This window comes from Rhipicephalus microplus, chromosome 2 (genome assembly GCF_043290135.1).
Source record: "Rhipicephalus microplus isolate Deutch F79 chromosome 2, USDA_Rmic, whole genome shotgun sequence".
Taxonomy (NCBI): Eukaryota; Metazoa; Arthropoda; class Arachnida; order Ixodida; family Ixodidae; genus Rhipicephalus; species Rhipicephalus microplus.
This window is the reverse complement of record NC_134701.1, coordinates 279578751-279596722: the sequence shown is the minus strand read 5'-3', so window position 1 is coordinate 279596722 and position 17972 is coordinate 279578751. Positions and strand designations below refer to the sequence as shown.

The following is a 17972-nucleotide window of genomic DNA, read 5'->3' as shown; positions in this document are numbered from 1 at the left end:
GTGGTCAAAATTTCCGGAGCCCTCAACTACGGCGTCTCTCATAATCATATGGTGGCTTTGGGACGTTAAACCCCACATATTAATCAATCAATCAAATTAGAGGGGAGTGGACTTGGCTTGAACCTCTCCTCCGTCAAACAAGGAAAACTCACTGAACAGGCACTACCAGCATACGCAGATGATATATAGCGCTAATGGCCGACAACAAGGAAGATTTGCAGTGATTGGTGGACATCTGCGGTAATGAGGGAGATAAGTTAGATTTGAGATTCGGTAAGGAAAAAAATCAGTAGTCACGATTTTTAATGATAATAAAGGTAGTGAGCTTATGATACTGGAGGTCACGCTAGAGATAACGAATAAATGCAAATATCTGGGCATATAAGCAATGGGGCCTAGTATGTAAGGGAACACGAAATATACGTAACGACTAAAGGAAACAGGAATGCAGCGGTGGTGAAAAATAGGGCACTGTACGTGGAATTACAATAGGTATGATGTTGTGAGATAAATTTGGAAAAGTGTCATGGTTCCTGGTCTGACTTTCGGCAATGCGGTCTTGTGCATGATATCAGAGGTTCAAGCAAGATTAGGAATTACGCAACGAGAAATAAGTAGGCTTGCTTTAGGAGCTCACAGGAATACACCAAATCAGGGAGTACAAGATATGGGATGGACATCACTTAAGGGTAGGGAAGCTAATAGCAGCAAGATAAAGTTTGAGAAGCGATTGAGAGAAAAGGGGAGGAGCGTTGGGCTAGGAAGGTTTTAAGATACTTGTACATGAAGAATGTCAATACAAAATGGAGGAAGCGAATTAGAAAATTGACGGGTAAATCTTAGAAAACAGCAGGGGGCGAAACCAAAAAGAACTGTATCAGTTAAGAAGAAGATGAAGAAAACAGAGAACGATATATGGAGAATTTGCATGATTAAGAAGTCCGCACTAGAGATCTATCGAACGTTTCAGCAGGAAATCGCCAAGAAAAGGATTTACGATAATACTCGGGGTAGGTCTCTACTGTTTGAGGCCAGGACGGGAGTATAGCGAACCAAGACATATCGGGCCAAATACGAAGGGGTAGACACGGTATGCAGTGCGTGTGGAGAGGAGGAGAAAACTGCGGAACACTTGATAATGTCCTGTAGAGGGCTTCACCCTATAGTTCAGGATAATGGCGCAGAGTTTTTTAAATCACTGTGGTTTAGGGACAGGGAGGGCGAAATTGACTTTAAGCGGGTAGAACTACTAGAAGGAGTTTATCTGATTGGTGGTGATAATCAAGGAGCGAGTGAAAATTAAATCCTTCAATTGAAGGATTGCAGCTGCAAAGTACCAGTCCTTAACTTCACTATTAAAAAAAAAGATACATCTGGTTTTTGTTTACTAAGTAATACAGCTAGGTGGCGGTAGCCACGCCCAATTATAAAGCCCCTTGATCTTAGATCAACGGGCTTTATAGGAGGTGTTGGCTTTACCCGATGTAAAGGGTACAGTCACATCAATTCATTCATCCATCCAGCGTGCCACGGATTTTTGGCTTCAAATTTTGCGTGAAATTGTGTGCCCGGAGTAGATCAACTAATAACTGCGTTATGCAGCACTAGAGTTAGGGTAACGCATAGAGTTTCATATGGGCGACGCCTTCTCACAAAAATAGTTTTGTGAGAAACTCTATCTTGGAATGTGTTTCCAAGCAAGTCCAAAAAAAAAAAAAAAACCCAAGAGAAGACTATAAAAAAAGTACTTCCGGCGCTGTAGCTCCTGCTGTGGAGAGTAGTTCATGAGCCATCCAAAGTCGTTTTCGTTTCAAGCGGAGCATTTTTTTCCCCCCGTTTGTTTGCTCGGAACCACAAGCGAGCAGGCGAAAGGAGATCGAATGATGCGTATTATTTAAAAGCACTGTCAAGGAGTGACGCGCGAATAAACCGATCACACAGCCTGGCGGTACGATGTTCTTCAACGTTGACCATGACCGAAAAACTAGAAGCGCGTATCGCTTGGCGACGTGTGTGGGCCTGCATTGTGTGATAAGTGATCTCTGGATGTAGGAAGTGCAACAGACAAGTGATTTCTTCGTGTTATCGCCACCTCACCGCATGGCGTTCAAGTTGGCTCTTCGTGCCTCCAGCCTGATGTTATGAACCTTCAAAGTCTCTTTGAAGACTTCAATCCTAGGTGACTATCCTACACTATACACCGCGCAAGCTTCTAGCGTTCTTAATCGCTTGTCCGACTAAGTGGGTGAAAAATCCGCACCCATACTAGACGTTCGCATGCCTTAGGTGCTAAATTTCTAGCTCTTGTGAAGCTGTCTTAAACTGACAAGGGTTGTTGCTCGATGTCTTTGCAGTCGTTTTCTAGTTCACTGCTGCCTATTAGCGTTCACGCTACTCTTCTCGCTGAGGCTCGATGGCGTCATCTCATGGAACTACTGGGTCGTATTCCTTCCCCTTTGGATCTGGAAGTTTATGGTCATCGTTGGAGCCGTTGTGGGCAGCTATGTGTGGTGGACGCACCCACAATACAGGTACTGGAGCACGATCCACACATTCGTCTCGTCGTAAAAACGTTATGAAGTCTAGTTTAGTAGGAAAAGGAGGTGTGACCATGTCGTCCTGGCCAGCTTTATCCATACTTAACTTGTGACGGAAAACACTAGGTGCATAAACATGCCATGACATGTTTGCCCTGCATATTTGTTTTCTTTATGTTCAGTGTGCATGTTGCAAGGTTAGCCACCACAAAAGCTACCGGCTCAACACTAGAGAAAAACACAGACACTCAGCACCAGTGCTGAATTACCAACTGAAGGTTTATTCAGAAGAAACATAGCAGATTGGACGTTGCTATTATCTAAATGTAATCCCAGTATCTCTACAGAAGGATATACGTGGCAAATCGCACACAGTTTGGTTGCGCACCCCTATGGAGAATGTGCATATCTTCTTGCATGCCACATTATTCTCTAAGCTGGATGACTGTGGGATATGGGCATTGCCGTTAAGTGGTGGCTGAAACAATTATAAAAAAAATTGTGTGTTGCAGGAATAATTGCAACACTGTTGTTTTGGTGAACAGGTTATGACAATCCACTAGTACACGTGGCCTGCAATGCCTGAGCAATATTGTGTCTGGCCTCTTGCCATTAGCTTGTTAATATTTTTTTGTTATTGAGGCATTACCATTCATTTCAATGTAGGAATGAAGGGGATGGTCGGGTTCACTACCAGGCCATGGTCATCAGCCTGTTCCTTCAGTGTCTGCTCCTCGTCTTTGAGGTGCTGGCCTGTGACAACCTGCAGAATGACAGACACCTCTGGACACTTGTCTTTATACCGCTCATCTTCATCTCTGTCCTCTCTATCGCTGTGTGCATCTGGGCCGTCAAGCACGACCGCTCGTTTGAGGTGACGACATTATGCATTTTACTTGCACTTTCTTGTTGCTACTGTCAATAGAGATTTTTAGTCTGTCCGTGCACTTTTCACGTTACTATGTTACCGGAATACCAAGTGGAATCTGTGCGTGCACGTTTTTACTGAACGTAAACTGCTTACTGGATATGCGTTATGTTTAGAGCTGCCCTTTGTGAAGCATTTAGTTGTACATTTAGAGCCGTGCTTTATTCATGTCGCTTGTGGCTACATGCAAGGACCGCTTTACGTAGGTTTTAGTTGTCTAGTCAGTACAAGCCTAAGGGCAAGCACGAATTGCAAGAATTTGTGACCACATTGCTTGAGTTAGGGTTATTGCAGTCATAAACGTAAAAAGCCAGGTAGATGGCGTTAACTGGAGGGGCCGAGAGAAATTAGGCAGGCACAATATTTTCATTGTAGAAACATGGTGCATTCTACTTCTTTGTATAGATTCATTGCCGTGGCATAAAATTCCTAATGGTTTGCATTTTTAGTTTTGCTTTTCCTCAACGAACTAGGGGAAAACAAGGGTTCTGTAATTGTGGCTGCACAGTGGATCACAGTACGTCGGTAACCCAGCATTCCTACAGCCCTTTGCGTAAATCAAAATGTCGTATGGCCAGTGCCAGCTGAGTTTTAAACCTCCATTGCGATTTCGGCTCATGGGTAATTCAATCTCATTTCTACTGAATCGGGTTATAGTCCTCATTTAGTAGGTTTTTTGTACTTATGTAAACGTTTACATATGGGGAGCTTCAAGTACGCTATGGTGATGCATTCTGGTGATGTGGTAAATGCAGTCTAGTATTCTAACACCATGGCCAAATTAAGAAGTATACACACAACCTGAAAACCTCTAACGTCATTCAGGTACTTTAATTTGGGAATTTTTATGGCATCACTGCTAAGAAAACACGCTCAAAGTTCGAAAATAAACTGATTTACATTTTTTTTCTAGTAATTAAATTAATTACAAGAAGTTAAAATATTTGTAGCTATTTGGAAGAAGGCTTCATTTATCTAAACTGTATTGGGTGCCATCAGACCTTCCTCTCAACTGATCAGTGAAGCATGATGCTATGTAATTGGGTTATTTTCTGCAACTGCATGCAACTACTGCTTTCTCAGTGATAATATTTTTTCAATTTGCATTTCCCAAGAGCAACCTGAAAGTACAGGACACAAAAAAAGACAGCAGGCTTTTAAAAAAATCTGAAAATAAAAGCAGGGTGGCTAGATTGGTATAATATTACCCTGCTACGCCTGTGTGTAACCCCACTGTTTAGCCAGAGACATTGTTTAGCTGTTGTGTCTGTCACTGTGTTACGTTCAAAATTGATGTACAGTTACTTGCCTGCCACACGAAATGACAGGGGCAACATAGTCCCTTTCGTGCATTTATTTTAGTGTCTCATTTTACATTGGACACTGCTGTCTAGTTTATTCGCATATTTTCCCGAATCCACTTTATTTCAAACAGATTGGTTGGGGGTCCCCCAGGCAAAAAGCTGTGCAAACAGCTTCACAGGACCTGGGGGCCTACAGAGGGCAGCACATGAAGCGTATTCTACAGTCTGAATCATGCTTATTGTGACGTGGCATGAATTATCTTCATATCTCAAACCTTCTTCAACTTGAAGCGCACCACCTCGTTGATCACAGCGTTGCGCCTCAACCGAAAAAGTGGTCATACTCTTCGAAAATTGTCGTGGCATGTTTGATAACTTCTGTCGGGAGACACTGCTACCATCAGCTTTCACAAGTGAAGATTGAATGTTGTGTAGGAGAACGCCATACAATATGCAACATACTCATCTTGAGACTGCAGTCTTGGAGTTTGAAGGCTCAAAGACTTGAATGTAGCTGGCACAATTTGCTGTCTTACAAAATAGTTTAATGTGCTTATATGCATATATATGAGCATGTGCTATGTACGTAAGCACAGGAAACAGCTTCAGCAATAAGCTATCTTGCAGGAGAGTGCAGTGTGTCTTCTTTTTTGTCTTTCATTTCCCCGAGCTGTAAGATTATTGTCATAAATTTACAACAAGCCTGAGCCTCCATCATCGTCATCTTCATAAGAATCGTTGCTGCATATTCCTTGTGTTACACATTTATTGTTTACGGAACGTCAATTTGGCTTGTTGTGTGTTTGAATAATTAATTTTCCCACATATCACTTCATTAGGTCTGTAACAGTGTTGTTTGATGAAACTAGAATAGCACTGGAGGTAACTTTTGAAACCTACATAATCTTCATGTCATATTGTGCTTTCTGTACTCAGTTGGAGCTCTTCTGTTCTGTGAACGTGCTGCAGTTTATATTTCTGGCTCTCCAATTGGACAAGTTCATCCAGTGGAGCTGGGTGGTGAGTTCTTGACCATGACAACTGTGTTTCATATTGAATGCTATGCTTTAACACAATGACACAGTAAATTTTGTATTGCTGTGATATTATATTATCTGTAAAAGTAATGTCTTTTGCATTGCATAACACTGTCTCTTAATTGTTTTTTTTCTCGCATAAGTATTCTTATGTAGGGCTCTTAAAATGCTTTTGACAATCGAGAAGTTACAAAGACTGAATGCTGTGACGTGCACGTGATTACCTGCACGTATTCAAGATCATGTATAGTATGGTTTTTCCTTATGATTAGCTTGCAGCTTATAGCACGTAGTGTGCAATTGTACGTAGTGTGAGATTGTATGCTGTTTATCTGCAGTAGATAGAAAACGAAGGCTGCTCTTTTTAAAATAGATCCATACTATGTTTTTTTTTTTCGTTTTTATCATGTTTGGTGTATGTTATCTCTATTTATATGAGCCCAGCTGAATGCATTTGAAGAGATGCTGGTACAGCTTACATCTTGAATATATAGATAGGGAACTGATGTGCTGCTCTTTTCATGATACAGCTGCATGTCTTGCATATCTTTGTTAAAAAAAAAAAAAAAAAAAAAAAAACTACCTGACATTTGAATCTTGAAGCAAATTCATTCCAGTTCAGTAATTCCTTCCCCAAAATTTTCACTTCATGAAAAAAATATTTCTACAGGCCCTTCTTTTGAGAAACTGAAACAGTAGTTTTGTAATTACTGTGGAAAAAAATCCTTTTTATCAATGCTATACTTGCTGGACAAATTAAGAGACTGACTGCCACTGCAGCCTTTGAAGCCTGCGTTCTCATTCTGTTAAAGTTTAATGACCTTTCGAGGACTTTCGAGGTCCGTGCAAAAAAATGCTCTTTTGAAGTTGATGACCTGTATTATTCATCCACATGTCACGCTGAGCGGCAGCTCATGCACTTTTGCTGTCTCACTTCTGTGACGGCATGCCTTTTGCAAAGAGAATGGGAAGCAAAAAGAAAACAAAAACATGCAGGATGTGTTTGACAGCTGACAGTCACAGTCCCGATCACCTGATGTTCGGTGAAAATGCAAAGAGCTCTGCACACAGTGGGAAGCTAGTTTTTATACACATGTCAAAATTCGAAGCTTTGTAGTCATACTTCAATGCTACATGTTTTTTTTTTGTACTGTGAACTGCTTTCAGAAAAGCCAATTAGCTGTTCTTTGCATTGGGCTGACGTCGGCTTACATTAAAAAAATATCCCTCGAGTTGCCTCGGCATTGAGTATGAGAGAAATTATATGAGGAAGATAAATGCAAATGAAACATCTGCAAAGCATGTTAGAGAAGTGAAGATAGAGCGAAAGATAACGTTTAAATAGTATTGCCAGTACATCCACATGGCAAGCAAATATAGTTCAGAGGAACTGGGAAACAAAGCCGTGGCATATTCACATGTTCTTATCACAAATTCGGGTACATCAAGAATATGTACCAAGTCATCGGCTGCGTTCAGCGACTACCAGCAAATGCGAAAATTGGCAGCAGTACGGTTTCTGATGTAATAACTACATGAGGTCTTGTTGGTTCATAGGAAAGAATAAAACAGCGTGACTAGAACTAGGACACCAGAAGAACAAATTTCACAGGAATGGTGTATGCATGTCTACTCTAAGATGGTATAAAAAAAAAAGAAGTTTTCTTCCACTCTCATTCCAAGTCCACGCTTATTCTGTGGTACAGTAGTTGTTCCTTGGTGTCGTTCTAGCCGCGCTTTTTCATGCTCAGCTCTTTAATGTGTGCAGCCACATTCTGGTGCCTTAAACCACAACCAAATTTTATGGTATTTGTTTTCTTTGCTGCAAGAGAAAGCTTACTAGCAAGCCTAATCATTGAATGCCAACACGGAAAACGCTGTGAGACATTTATGAAGAAAGTTTTTCAGTCTGTGGCGATTGTGTTTTTGAAGCTAGGCTTACAGAGGAACAGCGAACAACACTGAGTTGGGAAACAAGGGCGACCTACATGGTCGGGCCCTTCCCGGGAAACGTACATCCACGACACAACTAGGGTGGGCGCAAAGCCCGTGCACGAGCCATCCTGAAGGGAGTTAAGGATGACATTGACTCCGCCATGTTTGTTGACGCAGTGCAGTACGGTAACAGTAGAATGTTCGCGTTGTCGGTTATAGACGGAAGGTGGGTGCTTCGCTCCTCTGCCTCGGTAAAGGCGGCCACCTCGGGTATAGCAAAGCAAATCGCGGTTGCGCTGGCCTTGTCCTATCCAGAGCGTTTATACATTTACACCGACTCAAGAGACGCGATTAGAGCTTACCAATCGGGCAACCTCGCTCAAGAGGCGGCCTCCATTCTAGAAAAGAGGGCTTGTTCAGGTTATTATGGTATCTCTTGGTTCCCCGCACACATGGGGAAGAACGTTCTAGAAGACTTACCGAACCCCAACGAGCTGGCCCATGATCGTGCGCGAGAACTTGCGCGCCGCGACGGTCTGGAGGCTACGGAGGGGCAGGAAGGAACTCAGCAGAACGATGCACTACTCACATTCAGTGAAATAACCACGTATTACTAACTTAACAGAATAATCTATCCTCTTCCTCACAAGAAGCTCAGCAGAGCACAGTCAGCTACCTTGAGAATGTTGCAGACGGGGTCTTTCCCGTCGTGGGGATTCTTAGGTAAAATATACGCAGACGTTGATCCTAGGTGCCCTGACTGCATTGAAACCTTCTGCTCTATGGCTCACATGCTCTGGCGATGTCCCATGCTGCTTAACAACCTTCTCTCAAGCAAAGCCGAATGGGAGGAGGCCATCAGAAGTACAGAACTCAGCAGGCAAATCCAGGCAGTCCAGAGGGCTCAGGAATGGGCGGAGTGTCACGGCGTTCTGTCCTCTACGTGGGCGTGGCCAGTGCTTACAGCGGCCCCTCGTTAGAGGGTCCTGCAGTAACTCCTTTGGTCCTTAAAGTTCGCTGTCTGTCTGTCCATGTGTTATAACACATAATAAAATGCTGCTTGTTCATTGCTGTGTGATCATAGAAAAAAGAATTACATGGCATTACTATGGAGCATGGTCCTCGGCAGGATTTTCTCTTGGGGGTGGGAGGGGGGTGCAAACCAGTGTTGCATCACGACTGCCAGAGGGGAAGAGCACTGGTGCAGCTTGGGTGATGGAAGGTGGTGGTGTGTCTTGACAAGGGCAAGTGCCCCTCTTGCATCCACCTGCCGACGCCCATGCTATGGAGAGTACTAGAAGTGGTTCGAAATTTCTGTTTGTGCATGATTTCGCTGGCTAGGCGGTACCATTTAGCAGGGCCTACTTGAAACAAGCCTGCAGAAATTTTTTCAATGGCCATTGTTGCTGCTGTGGCTCCCGCTACTTTCACTCTGCTGCTACTAGTGTCGGTGACTGGGCAGTAAAGGCAGGCAACAGTGACGTCAAACGGTCCGCTTTTAGGCGGGTGATTTAAAGTGCGCTAATGTGATGCATGCCACCAAAGCGGGATTTTATGTCAAAATAAGCATTTTCTTTTCACCAGAGTAGCACTACAAGGTTTTTGGATGCTGTTTCAGCAATCACCGTTGAATTAATATTTGTCTTTAGTGTCCGTTTAACGTTACGGTTGTTGTTTTTTGTGCTCTCGCAGGTGGTTTTCGTGCCATTGTGGATAGTAATGTGCCTGGCAGTGATTGGGGTGCTCTATGCTATCATCTTTGCGAGCATCCTGTTGAGGACGCCTGAAGTGAGCCCTGAGCAGCGACGCACTAGCCTACACTCGGCCGTCTCCTACAGCATGATCGTGGGCCCCCTCCTTGTGTTCCTCGTAAGTTCACTTGGCCAGAGGTGTCCGGACAGAAAAGCAAAGCATAGGGCTAAGTGATGGGCGGCATTACATCATAGCCAGCATTTGCAAGTGCCGTGGTTTAAGGCAGCCTTTCAGTACATCTCATCACATTATGTATAAGTTCAATGTGCAACAGCTGCGCCATTGTCATCATTGTGTTCCAAACTTTTTTTCATCAGCCTGTGCCTAAGCGTCCCTGTTGTACCAAACTCATTTGCAGCGGTGTAATTGCACTGTGGCATGTGAATTTTGATTGGGCAGGTGGGTGTGGTCGGGTGTCATTCTAGGCTGTGTATGCTATGGCAGAAAAAAATTTTTGGGAGGTGGGAAAGGGTATGGGCTCGGTGTGTCATGCCCTGGCTGCGCCACTTATATGTATACTCTTCCATATGTTTATTAACTTGTTTTGCTTTCGAAGTGAGGTAATTATGCATTTTTGCTTGTGATATTTGGTTTTATATGCTCATGTAGATTGTTTAACCAGTTGTGCCTTTCAACATTCATGTGTTAGTACATCAGCTACGTAAGTGGTGTGTAACAAGGTGCATTCGTTGACTCACAACTTTGGGATTGGCGAACACAAAGCTATGTTTATCTTTCACATACTGAAACTGCTGTTTGGTGTAAATAATACAACTGAGCACCACCCTCACTTTACTCGAAGAAAAATTCCAGAATATGGGCATATTTCTCGAGGAATTGTATTAGTACCTAACGTGAATGCAGCCATTGAGAGGCGAAATATGGTCAATAATACGAAAAAGACGAGAATGCGTGTACATAGCTAAATAAGGCTATTGCACAATTTACCCAAATAGTGTTTGCTAAATACAGCATTGGTCAAATGCTGCTTCACAAGTGTTGTGGAATGGCGCAACATCTGCCCTGAGCGGTCTTTCTGACAGCCCCAAACTTGCTCGATAGAGCCTTTATTACCCCTCCAAGCCTGCTCCCAAAGCCGTGTACCCTAAGCCACCTCTGATAAGTTAATCTTGAGTGCCAGGTGCTCTTAAATGTATGTAATGCGTACTGTTATGTGACTAACTTTCATTGTATGTGTGCTCTGCAAAAAGAATAACTGATGGTGCACAGCCATCCAGCACACTTATGCTAGATTTCCTGAGTTTATTGTTGAAGAGAATCAAGCTTTATGTACAATGGGTCGAAGTCTCAATTATGGGCTTGTGCAAATAGTGAATTTTAGGTTAGAAGGGAATAGGGATTTTTGTTGAATAATTTCGAAATGTACTGGAATAGCATATATTTATCACAATCATATGGTGGTTTTGGGAACTTAAACCCCAACAATTGTTATTGGCATATATCTAGCATATATCACATATTATGAAGAAAAACAGGCATATTTGTCATGACCCAACAAACCTGCACAATGTTTTTTAAAAATAGAAACAAGGCCTGTGCAACTGCCATTTTTATTTTGGTCCGAAGGAAGTGGAAATAACTGAATAGTAGCAGGATTTGACTTTCGGTAGAATGCAAGTGATAATCTGTAAAATATTTTGTGTTTTAAGGGTTACTAGACTTGGAGCATATAAACTGGTGTAACATGTTTTTAGATTTAAAAAATAAATTGGTGCGAGGGTAATATTTTCATTTAACCTTGAAGGTCATTGAGCAAATAAAAATACGAATATTGCGATTTGAAGCAGACTGCCCTGAATCTATGAGAAGACAACATATTGCTAAAAGTGTGCAGTTTTATTGCAACCCCATATTTCTGATAATGTGGCACTGTTAAAGGGCAACTCCAGCAATTTTTCGAGTTCAGTGGTATTCAATGAAGTTCACTGGATGCGTTCATTTGCACATTTTCACCATTCATGCCAAATAACATGCTTGAGAGATTAGCAGACTGTTTTCAAATTAATTTTATAGGTTGCCTCGAAACGCTCGCCTGGGTCACCGAAATTATTGGCAACATTGTGTGTGTGACGTCAAGTTCTGCAAAGCAATGGCAGTGACTGAACTTAATGCCACTGCAGCGTGTGCTTGTCTGATGTGGATTGTGTACGTTAGGCTGCGATTCCCTTTTCTGTGTAGAGGGTGGCAAGTGGTAATGTGTTTTTGGCCGCACATGATTCGCCATACATTCGCCATAACAACCACTAAATACTCGCAGCTGATGACTACACTTCATCTCGATCATAGGTTGACAAACAAAAGTGAGACCCACCGAGACGCACTGAAAAAATATACCGCGCTTTGGACTCACTCGGGCTCGAACTCGCCAAAATATTACTTTCCCGGACTCACTCAGACTTACAGCTTAATATGAGTCTGAGTGAATCCGAACGAGTCGACTCAGGAGTCAGTTTGACTAGCTATGGTCTTGACAGTAGAATGTTTTAGCTAGTACTGGCAGCTTACAGCACAGTAAGTAGTTTAATACTGCGCCTGTTAGATAGAGTGCACATGCACGAGGTCTAGCGCACTGAAATGCCTTCAGTAACGGATACCGGGCCCGCTGTGATCGCATCTATCTACAGTCAGCTGCACATCGTGAGAGGGGTTCTTGCTTGACTGATATTAATAATCAATCTTGACGAAGTCATAGTGCACTTCTCAAACTAATGCCCTCTTTCAATGACCATATTAAAAAGTCTTAGTTTGATGACGAACATTTAGCGCTAGCATTTTAGCCCCTCGGCGCAGCCATTTACTGTGACGGCCTGGACAAGTAGTGCAGTTTGGCAGTGTTATGTGCAACCAGATATGAAAATCTGTTCTGGTTCATTGAAAAGGAACGACGATCCTCATTGACGTCCAAATGTGTCCAAATCGTAGCTGTCACTGTCCGGTAGCTCCGAGGAGCCTGTGCATGTGGCATGATGAGTCACAGACATGGTGAAGAGTGGTCATCTATCCGTTGAGCGTCCGCTCTTTGTGGCTTTTGCAGTTTTCATACTTTACACATGCCTTGCAGGTCCGCATGCCTTGCAGGATTTTCGGTTTTTGCAATGTAGTCTGTCATATGTAGACAATGCACTTGGTTGGATTTTGGTTGCAGTATTGCGCCTTTTTGCTTGCTAAAATTTTTTTCAAATCGGCAGAGCATTTTAGTCATCCAAAGCATGACTATTAGTGTCTTAGGAACTGAAAACCACGATTACCTGACATAGTAAAAAAAAAAGGCGTCAGGGTTGGCCTTTAAGGGGGCCTGTGTGTAAAAACTGTGCCTGTTTGTTTTAATGAAACAAAAGCTTTCATTATGTAACGAATAAGTTTTCACTATTCACCGACTCGTCTTTGGTGTTCCTTAGTGGGCACTTCTTCATAAGCAAGCTGAGTGGGCAAAGAAAAAGGATTAGTATTATAGGTAGTACAAAGCATGTTAATCTCTGGAAGTATGCCTTTGTGCGAGTGTTTCACTTTACCAGTGCACTGCTTCATTTTGTGTAAGACTGCAAACTTCAAGTTGTATTGTTGGCCTTTCATTGCAGGTGTTGCTGTCGAATAAACTGGACACAGAGGACAGCCTTGGTTACACGGAAACTTGCACGCCCCTCTATTTCACGTTCCTTGTTCTCATCTTCCTGTCCTTTGGATCCAAAGGGGGGAACCACTGTACGTGGTATACTTTCTCTTTCTAATACTATAAGCTAATATAACTACCTTTCTGTGTAATATTAGTCATCACTTGTTGCATCATTGACAAATGCCATGAAGCTGTTATTCATATTATGATGAGAGTGTTTTAATGAGAGTAGCGATTCAGGCTTGTTGGTATGGTAGCATGATAATTGGTGGTAGCACAGACTAAGGACCTATAGGAGAGTGCTGTGTTGTCTTGAATGTGTCTTCTTCTGTCCGTATCCTTAATCTTCGCTACTATCAGTCATTAGTGTTTGAATCCCTTCGTTCCATAAATTTTTCATGAATAAAATGAGTTGCTTATTAAAATCTTTGTGAACATGTAACGCTAGGCAGTACTCTATCTCGTATCTCAGAATCAATGCAGTGAATTATATGAAGGCTTCTCTTGTTGCTCACATTTGTGGCACAAGTAATAAAAACATGCTCCTAGTTCTACAGATTTAGATATGCATTCTGCCAATTAATTTTACTTTAATGGTCAGTTTTGGGATTGCAAAATGCACATAATTGTTACATAGATATTGCTGTAGACATTAAGCTATTTACCCGAGAGTGGGGCAATTGGTTTCTCCGACGAGCAGCCTTGGCACATTGCACTGTTTAGTTTTCTTCATGCTGGCAGCACAGAGGTGCACATATAGTATGGGATGTGATGTAACCTTACATACGAAAGTTTAATGTGGTGCTTTATGTACTTAATTTCCTTGTATAGGATTACATCCTTAAATGTTATCATCAAAATTTGCTTTCATTCTCCTGCTTAATTAATGATTGCATTACAGTGAGCCTGACAGCAGTGGTGACACCATGTATTCACTATTTATTCATGCGATTGCCGTGCCTCGGTGAAATGGCGGAACCATCCACTATGTGCTATGTCGCCATGCAGTCTGGTTCACTCGTACAGATTGGCCTCCACAAAAGCATCTGTGGTGAATGGTCTAGGCTCCTGAACATTCCAAACACTACCAAGTTAAAAAGCAGAGGCATAAATGGTTGTACGTGAACAAACACACCAAGTATTGTACTAGTTCTATTGCAATTTATCATGAAAAAATCTGTATCCATAACATTGTGGCTCATTTTCTCAAAAGTGCTTTTGTATCTGAAAGCTCCTTTTTGTAAAATGCAGCCCTGGAATGGCTAGGTCAATTTGTCCTGTTTAAATCTATAGACTGTGCTATACATCAGGACAGTCTTCATACTTTTGTTTGGAATTCTGTTCTTTTGTTCTTTTAATATCTCACAATTGCTGCACAGTACCATTCAGTGAAACACATTCACATACATGCGATGTTCAGCCTAAAATTTAGGCATTGAAAAAAAAAAAGAGCTAAGGCTCTGCAGATGTACAAACACTTTAGCAAACATAAAAGCACTTGGAGGCGCCTACTGTATTTTGTATTGTGTGTCTGGGTTGCCATGAACAAGAAACTTTCAAATTCGCATAAAACAAAAACAAATTGACTTCATGAAAATATAAATTTGCCTTTTTGTTATTATTTGCAGCTTGTGTGCCAAAGGCCAACAAACAATCACCACTGAGTATTGAACCTTACTAGACAAAGCCAATGACAGATGTAAACTTGATTGATTTGTGGGGTTTAACGTCCCAAAACCACTATATGATTATGAGATGCCGTAGTCGAGGGCTCCGGAAATTTCTACCACGTAGGGTTTTTTAACGTGCGCCCAAATCTGAGTACACGGGCCTACAACATTTCTGCCTCCATCGGAAATGCAGCCGCCACAGCCGGGATTTGATCCTGCAACCTACTGGTCAGCAGCCGAGTACCTTAGCCACTAGACCACCGTGGCGGGGCATACAGATGTAAACTTGTTCTGTCACTAATTTGCTTTAGACATGTATCATTCCTCCAAAGCAGGCGTGCTAGTACTGGTGCAAAACAAAAAGGAAATAAGAGATAAGGGCAAGTCTCATAAAGAACTACGGTTAGTAGCTGTAAAGTGCTCAACTTGAACTAGATTGTTGATTTGATCACGCAGGTATGGGCATGTTTGGATGTCTCTTTTTTATGTTGTATTGTGCCATGCTCTGATAAAATCATAGTTACTATGCAAATTAAGAGTTTGCTAGTTCAAAGCTGTTGTTGCTCACCTTGCAATAGCTTTAGTATCATATCGCACGGGGCGGGGATAGTCAGCGTGGACTGATAACAACCAGTTCTACCATTGCTGTGCAGGGTGGTTTGGAATCCGTAAGGACTTCTGCCAGTTCCTGTTGGGAGCTTGCCCACTACTTCAAGAGTACGGTAACATTTCCTACAGCCTGCACAACAACGAAGCTGACAGCCCACCCTCAGTCGATGCTGTTACCACTTTGGAGGTCAAGTCGATACCTCGGCAGCGTCCCCGGAGTTCGGTGCTTGCCGAACCACGTCCCATTGTAGCGGCGCTTGCTATTGACACGCCTGATTGATAGCGCCGGCAAACAAGAGTTAGTTCTTTTTTTCCTCTGTAGTCGGAAAGCTCGCTGAGAAAAAGTATGGGCCACTTTGAACCGAGGCAAGTGCTCAGTTCAACATGGATGTATGGAGTTGTCTTTATTTTGAACAGTTGTACCGTAGCCTTGGGAATTCAATGCGAAAGCATGTACTGTAATATGCATGTACTGGAAAACATCACGCCACCCCCAAACTTAATCTATCAACGCTATACCACGCTCCTTCCATGCAAGTGCTAGTCTTTTAAACAGTACCATGATTACTTCTACGATCAGTAAAAATATTCATGCTGGTGAAGTAGCACTGTTGTGGCAGATATTGTTACTTGAGGTACTAATGAATATGGAAGGAATTATGTGACATGGAGAAAAAAAAATGTTCACGGCGAATGTCTTACCATATGCATAGCTCATGTAGCAAGTATCTTGCTTGCAATTCTCAGTGAGGCATTCGCTTTACTAAGCTGCACTGCAATGCACCTGTGGCACACAGTAAAGCATGCTAATGGTGAAAGGAGCTACCACTTAGTCCTATGTACTACTGTAGAACCCCTTTATAAAAGAAGAGGTGGTATAAAAGACACCAGTGTGCCTACAGTAAGATACAAGGTGATAGGAAAATGCATACGAGGTCTTCTGCCTACAATAGACATTGCATATAAAAGACAAGAATTTCTGCTCGGAGCATGCCTCGTATATAGGGGTTTAACTGTAGTTGAGGCCTATATCTTGTGTCAGATTACCAATTCACTATTTTGTGATTCCCTTCAGATATTATTTTTTATATGTCCAGGTATGGCTGTATCACTGTGCAGGTTCAACTGTACAGCTATAATTGCGACCGTTTGTGTTCCTCCACTTTTACACCAACTCACTGAGGAGAAAAAAAAGGCGCAGCCTCACGTGCTTCCTTAATGATTTTAAACTCGGATGGTCGTAGAAAGGCAGCATTCTTTTTCAAGTTAAAAAGGCACTGTAGAAAAATGATTCCACGTTTAGCTATACTGGTAGATTGAAGAACTGGTACTGTAATTACAGCAAGGCATTTATATGACAAACTGTTAAGAGTAGCTAATACAGGTGTCGCACAGTGTACTGCAGATCACAATGGACCTTTTTCCTAATCGTAAAGCTACCTTCCCCACTATGCAGTTTGTCCTCTTGCTGAAAACAGTGTATTCGAGCACAGTTTGCTTATGGTATGAGGTGGAAAACATAGACTCTCCTGTGTTGATATAGACGAGGATTATAGAAAAGCTAGGGCTTTATCTAGGGCTTTGTCTCCACTTGAAGCATCACCGGTGCTGCCATTAGTAGGGTGAATATGCATTGCAGAGAAGCGCACTTAAGAATTAGGGAAATCTAAGTGATTGGCTCCCTTTTGCAGCTTGCCTAAAGGAACCAATCACGATCAAGATGCTCGATCTGTAGTGTGCCTGATTGCAATTGAAAATCACCGTGTGACACCAGTATAAATTACTCGACTAAGATGAATTAAAGTCTTTTGTTGTTGCCATTTCCTTGTTATGACTATCTAAATTACTTTGGAATAACTGTTCATATACTTTAACTTTGTTTTTGTGTACGTATACTTTGGAATAACTGTTCATTTACTTTAACTTTGTTTTTATGTACGTATGACCTTTATGGCTTGCTATGGCTACAGAATTCAGGGTGCTGCAATATGGCAAGCTTACGAAAGGTCCTGACACCACATAAGAGCTGCGCAAGGTTGTTTTCCGTTACCACTTTGTAACTTAAGGCACTTTCGTTTGGCTCTTTCTGCATTACTCCTATTGATGAATGTTGCTTTAACAGATGCAGCTTCAAAATATTCAAGCAACAAATATAGACTGAGTGAGAAGGACAACAATGAGGTTGTGAATGCAACATTTGATGCAGCACTTTCAAACCTGTTTCACAGACATATGAGGCACCATTGATGTCTGGTGTAATATAATGATTCTGATTATTTTTTATTTCTTCTAAACTCCATACATTCTTTATTAGTGGCTTGTACAAATTAGATACTCTTACTGTTATCTCCAGAACTTGTGCACTGGATCATTGCATATGAATGGATTTGAGTAGCTGTAGGTGGGTGTGATTACTGTGGAATATGGCAAAAGCAAGCAAGTATGAAGTTTTATTAGTGTTGTGAAGGAAGAAAGTAGAGGTGTAGGGTTCTTGACTGTATTGGGTTCTCTAGCACCACCTTTACATGTTACTTTTACACACGGTTGCTTACATTTGACATTGTCA

General features: G+C 42.0%; 1 protein-coding gene across 1 annotated transcript; it reads left to right on the top strand.

The window, feature by feature from the left end:
* Positions 1-1871: 1871 nt before the first annotated feature.
* Positions 1872-16051, top strand: LOC119179531 (transmembrane protein 185A). The gene is made up of 7 exons (XM_037430629.2): positions 1872-2179; positions 2355-2531; positions 3204-3411; positions 5706-5789; positions 9434-9610; positions 13093-13216; positions 15451-16051. Exons 1-7 carry the CDS (start codon positions 2142-2144, stop codon positions 15684-15686), a joined length of 1044 nt encoding a protein of 347 aa, XP_037286526.1. The 5' UTR covers positions 1872-2141; the 3' UTR covers positions 15687-16051.
* Positions 16052-17972: the final 1921 nt, after the last annotated feature.

Coding starts and splice junctions, on each gene's coding strand:
- LOC119179531 (XM_037430629.2), top strand. CDS start 2,142: ATGAACCTTCAAAGTCTCTTTGAAGACTTCAATCCTAG. Junction 2,532..3,203: donor TGGACGCACCCACAATACAG/GTACTGGAGCAC, acceptor ATTTCAATGTAG/GAATGAAGGGGATGGTCGGG. Junction 3,412..5,705: donor AGCACGACCGCTCGTTTGAG/GTGACGACATTA, acceptor TTCTGTACTCAG/TTGGAGCTCTTCTGTTCTGT.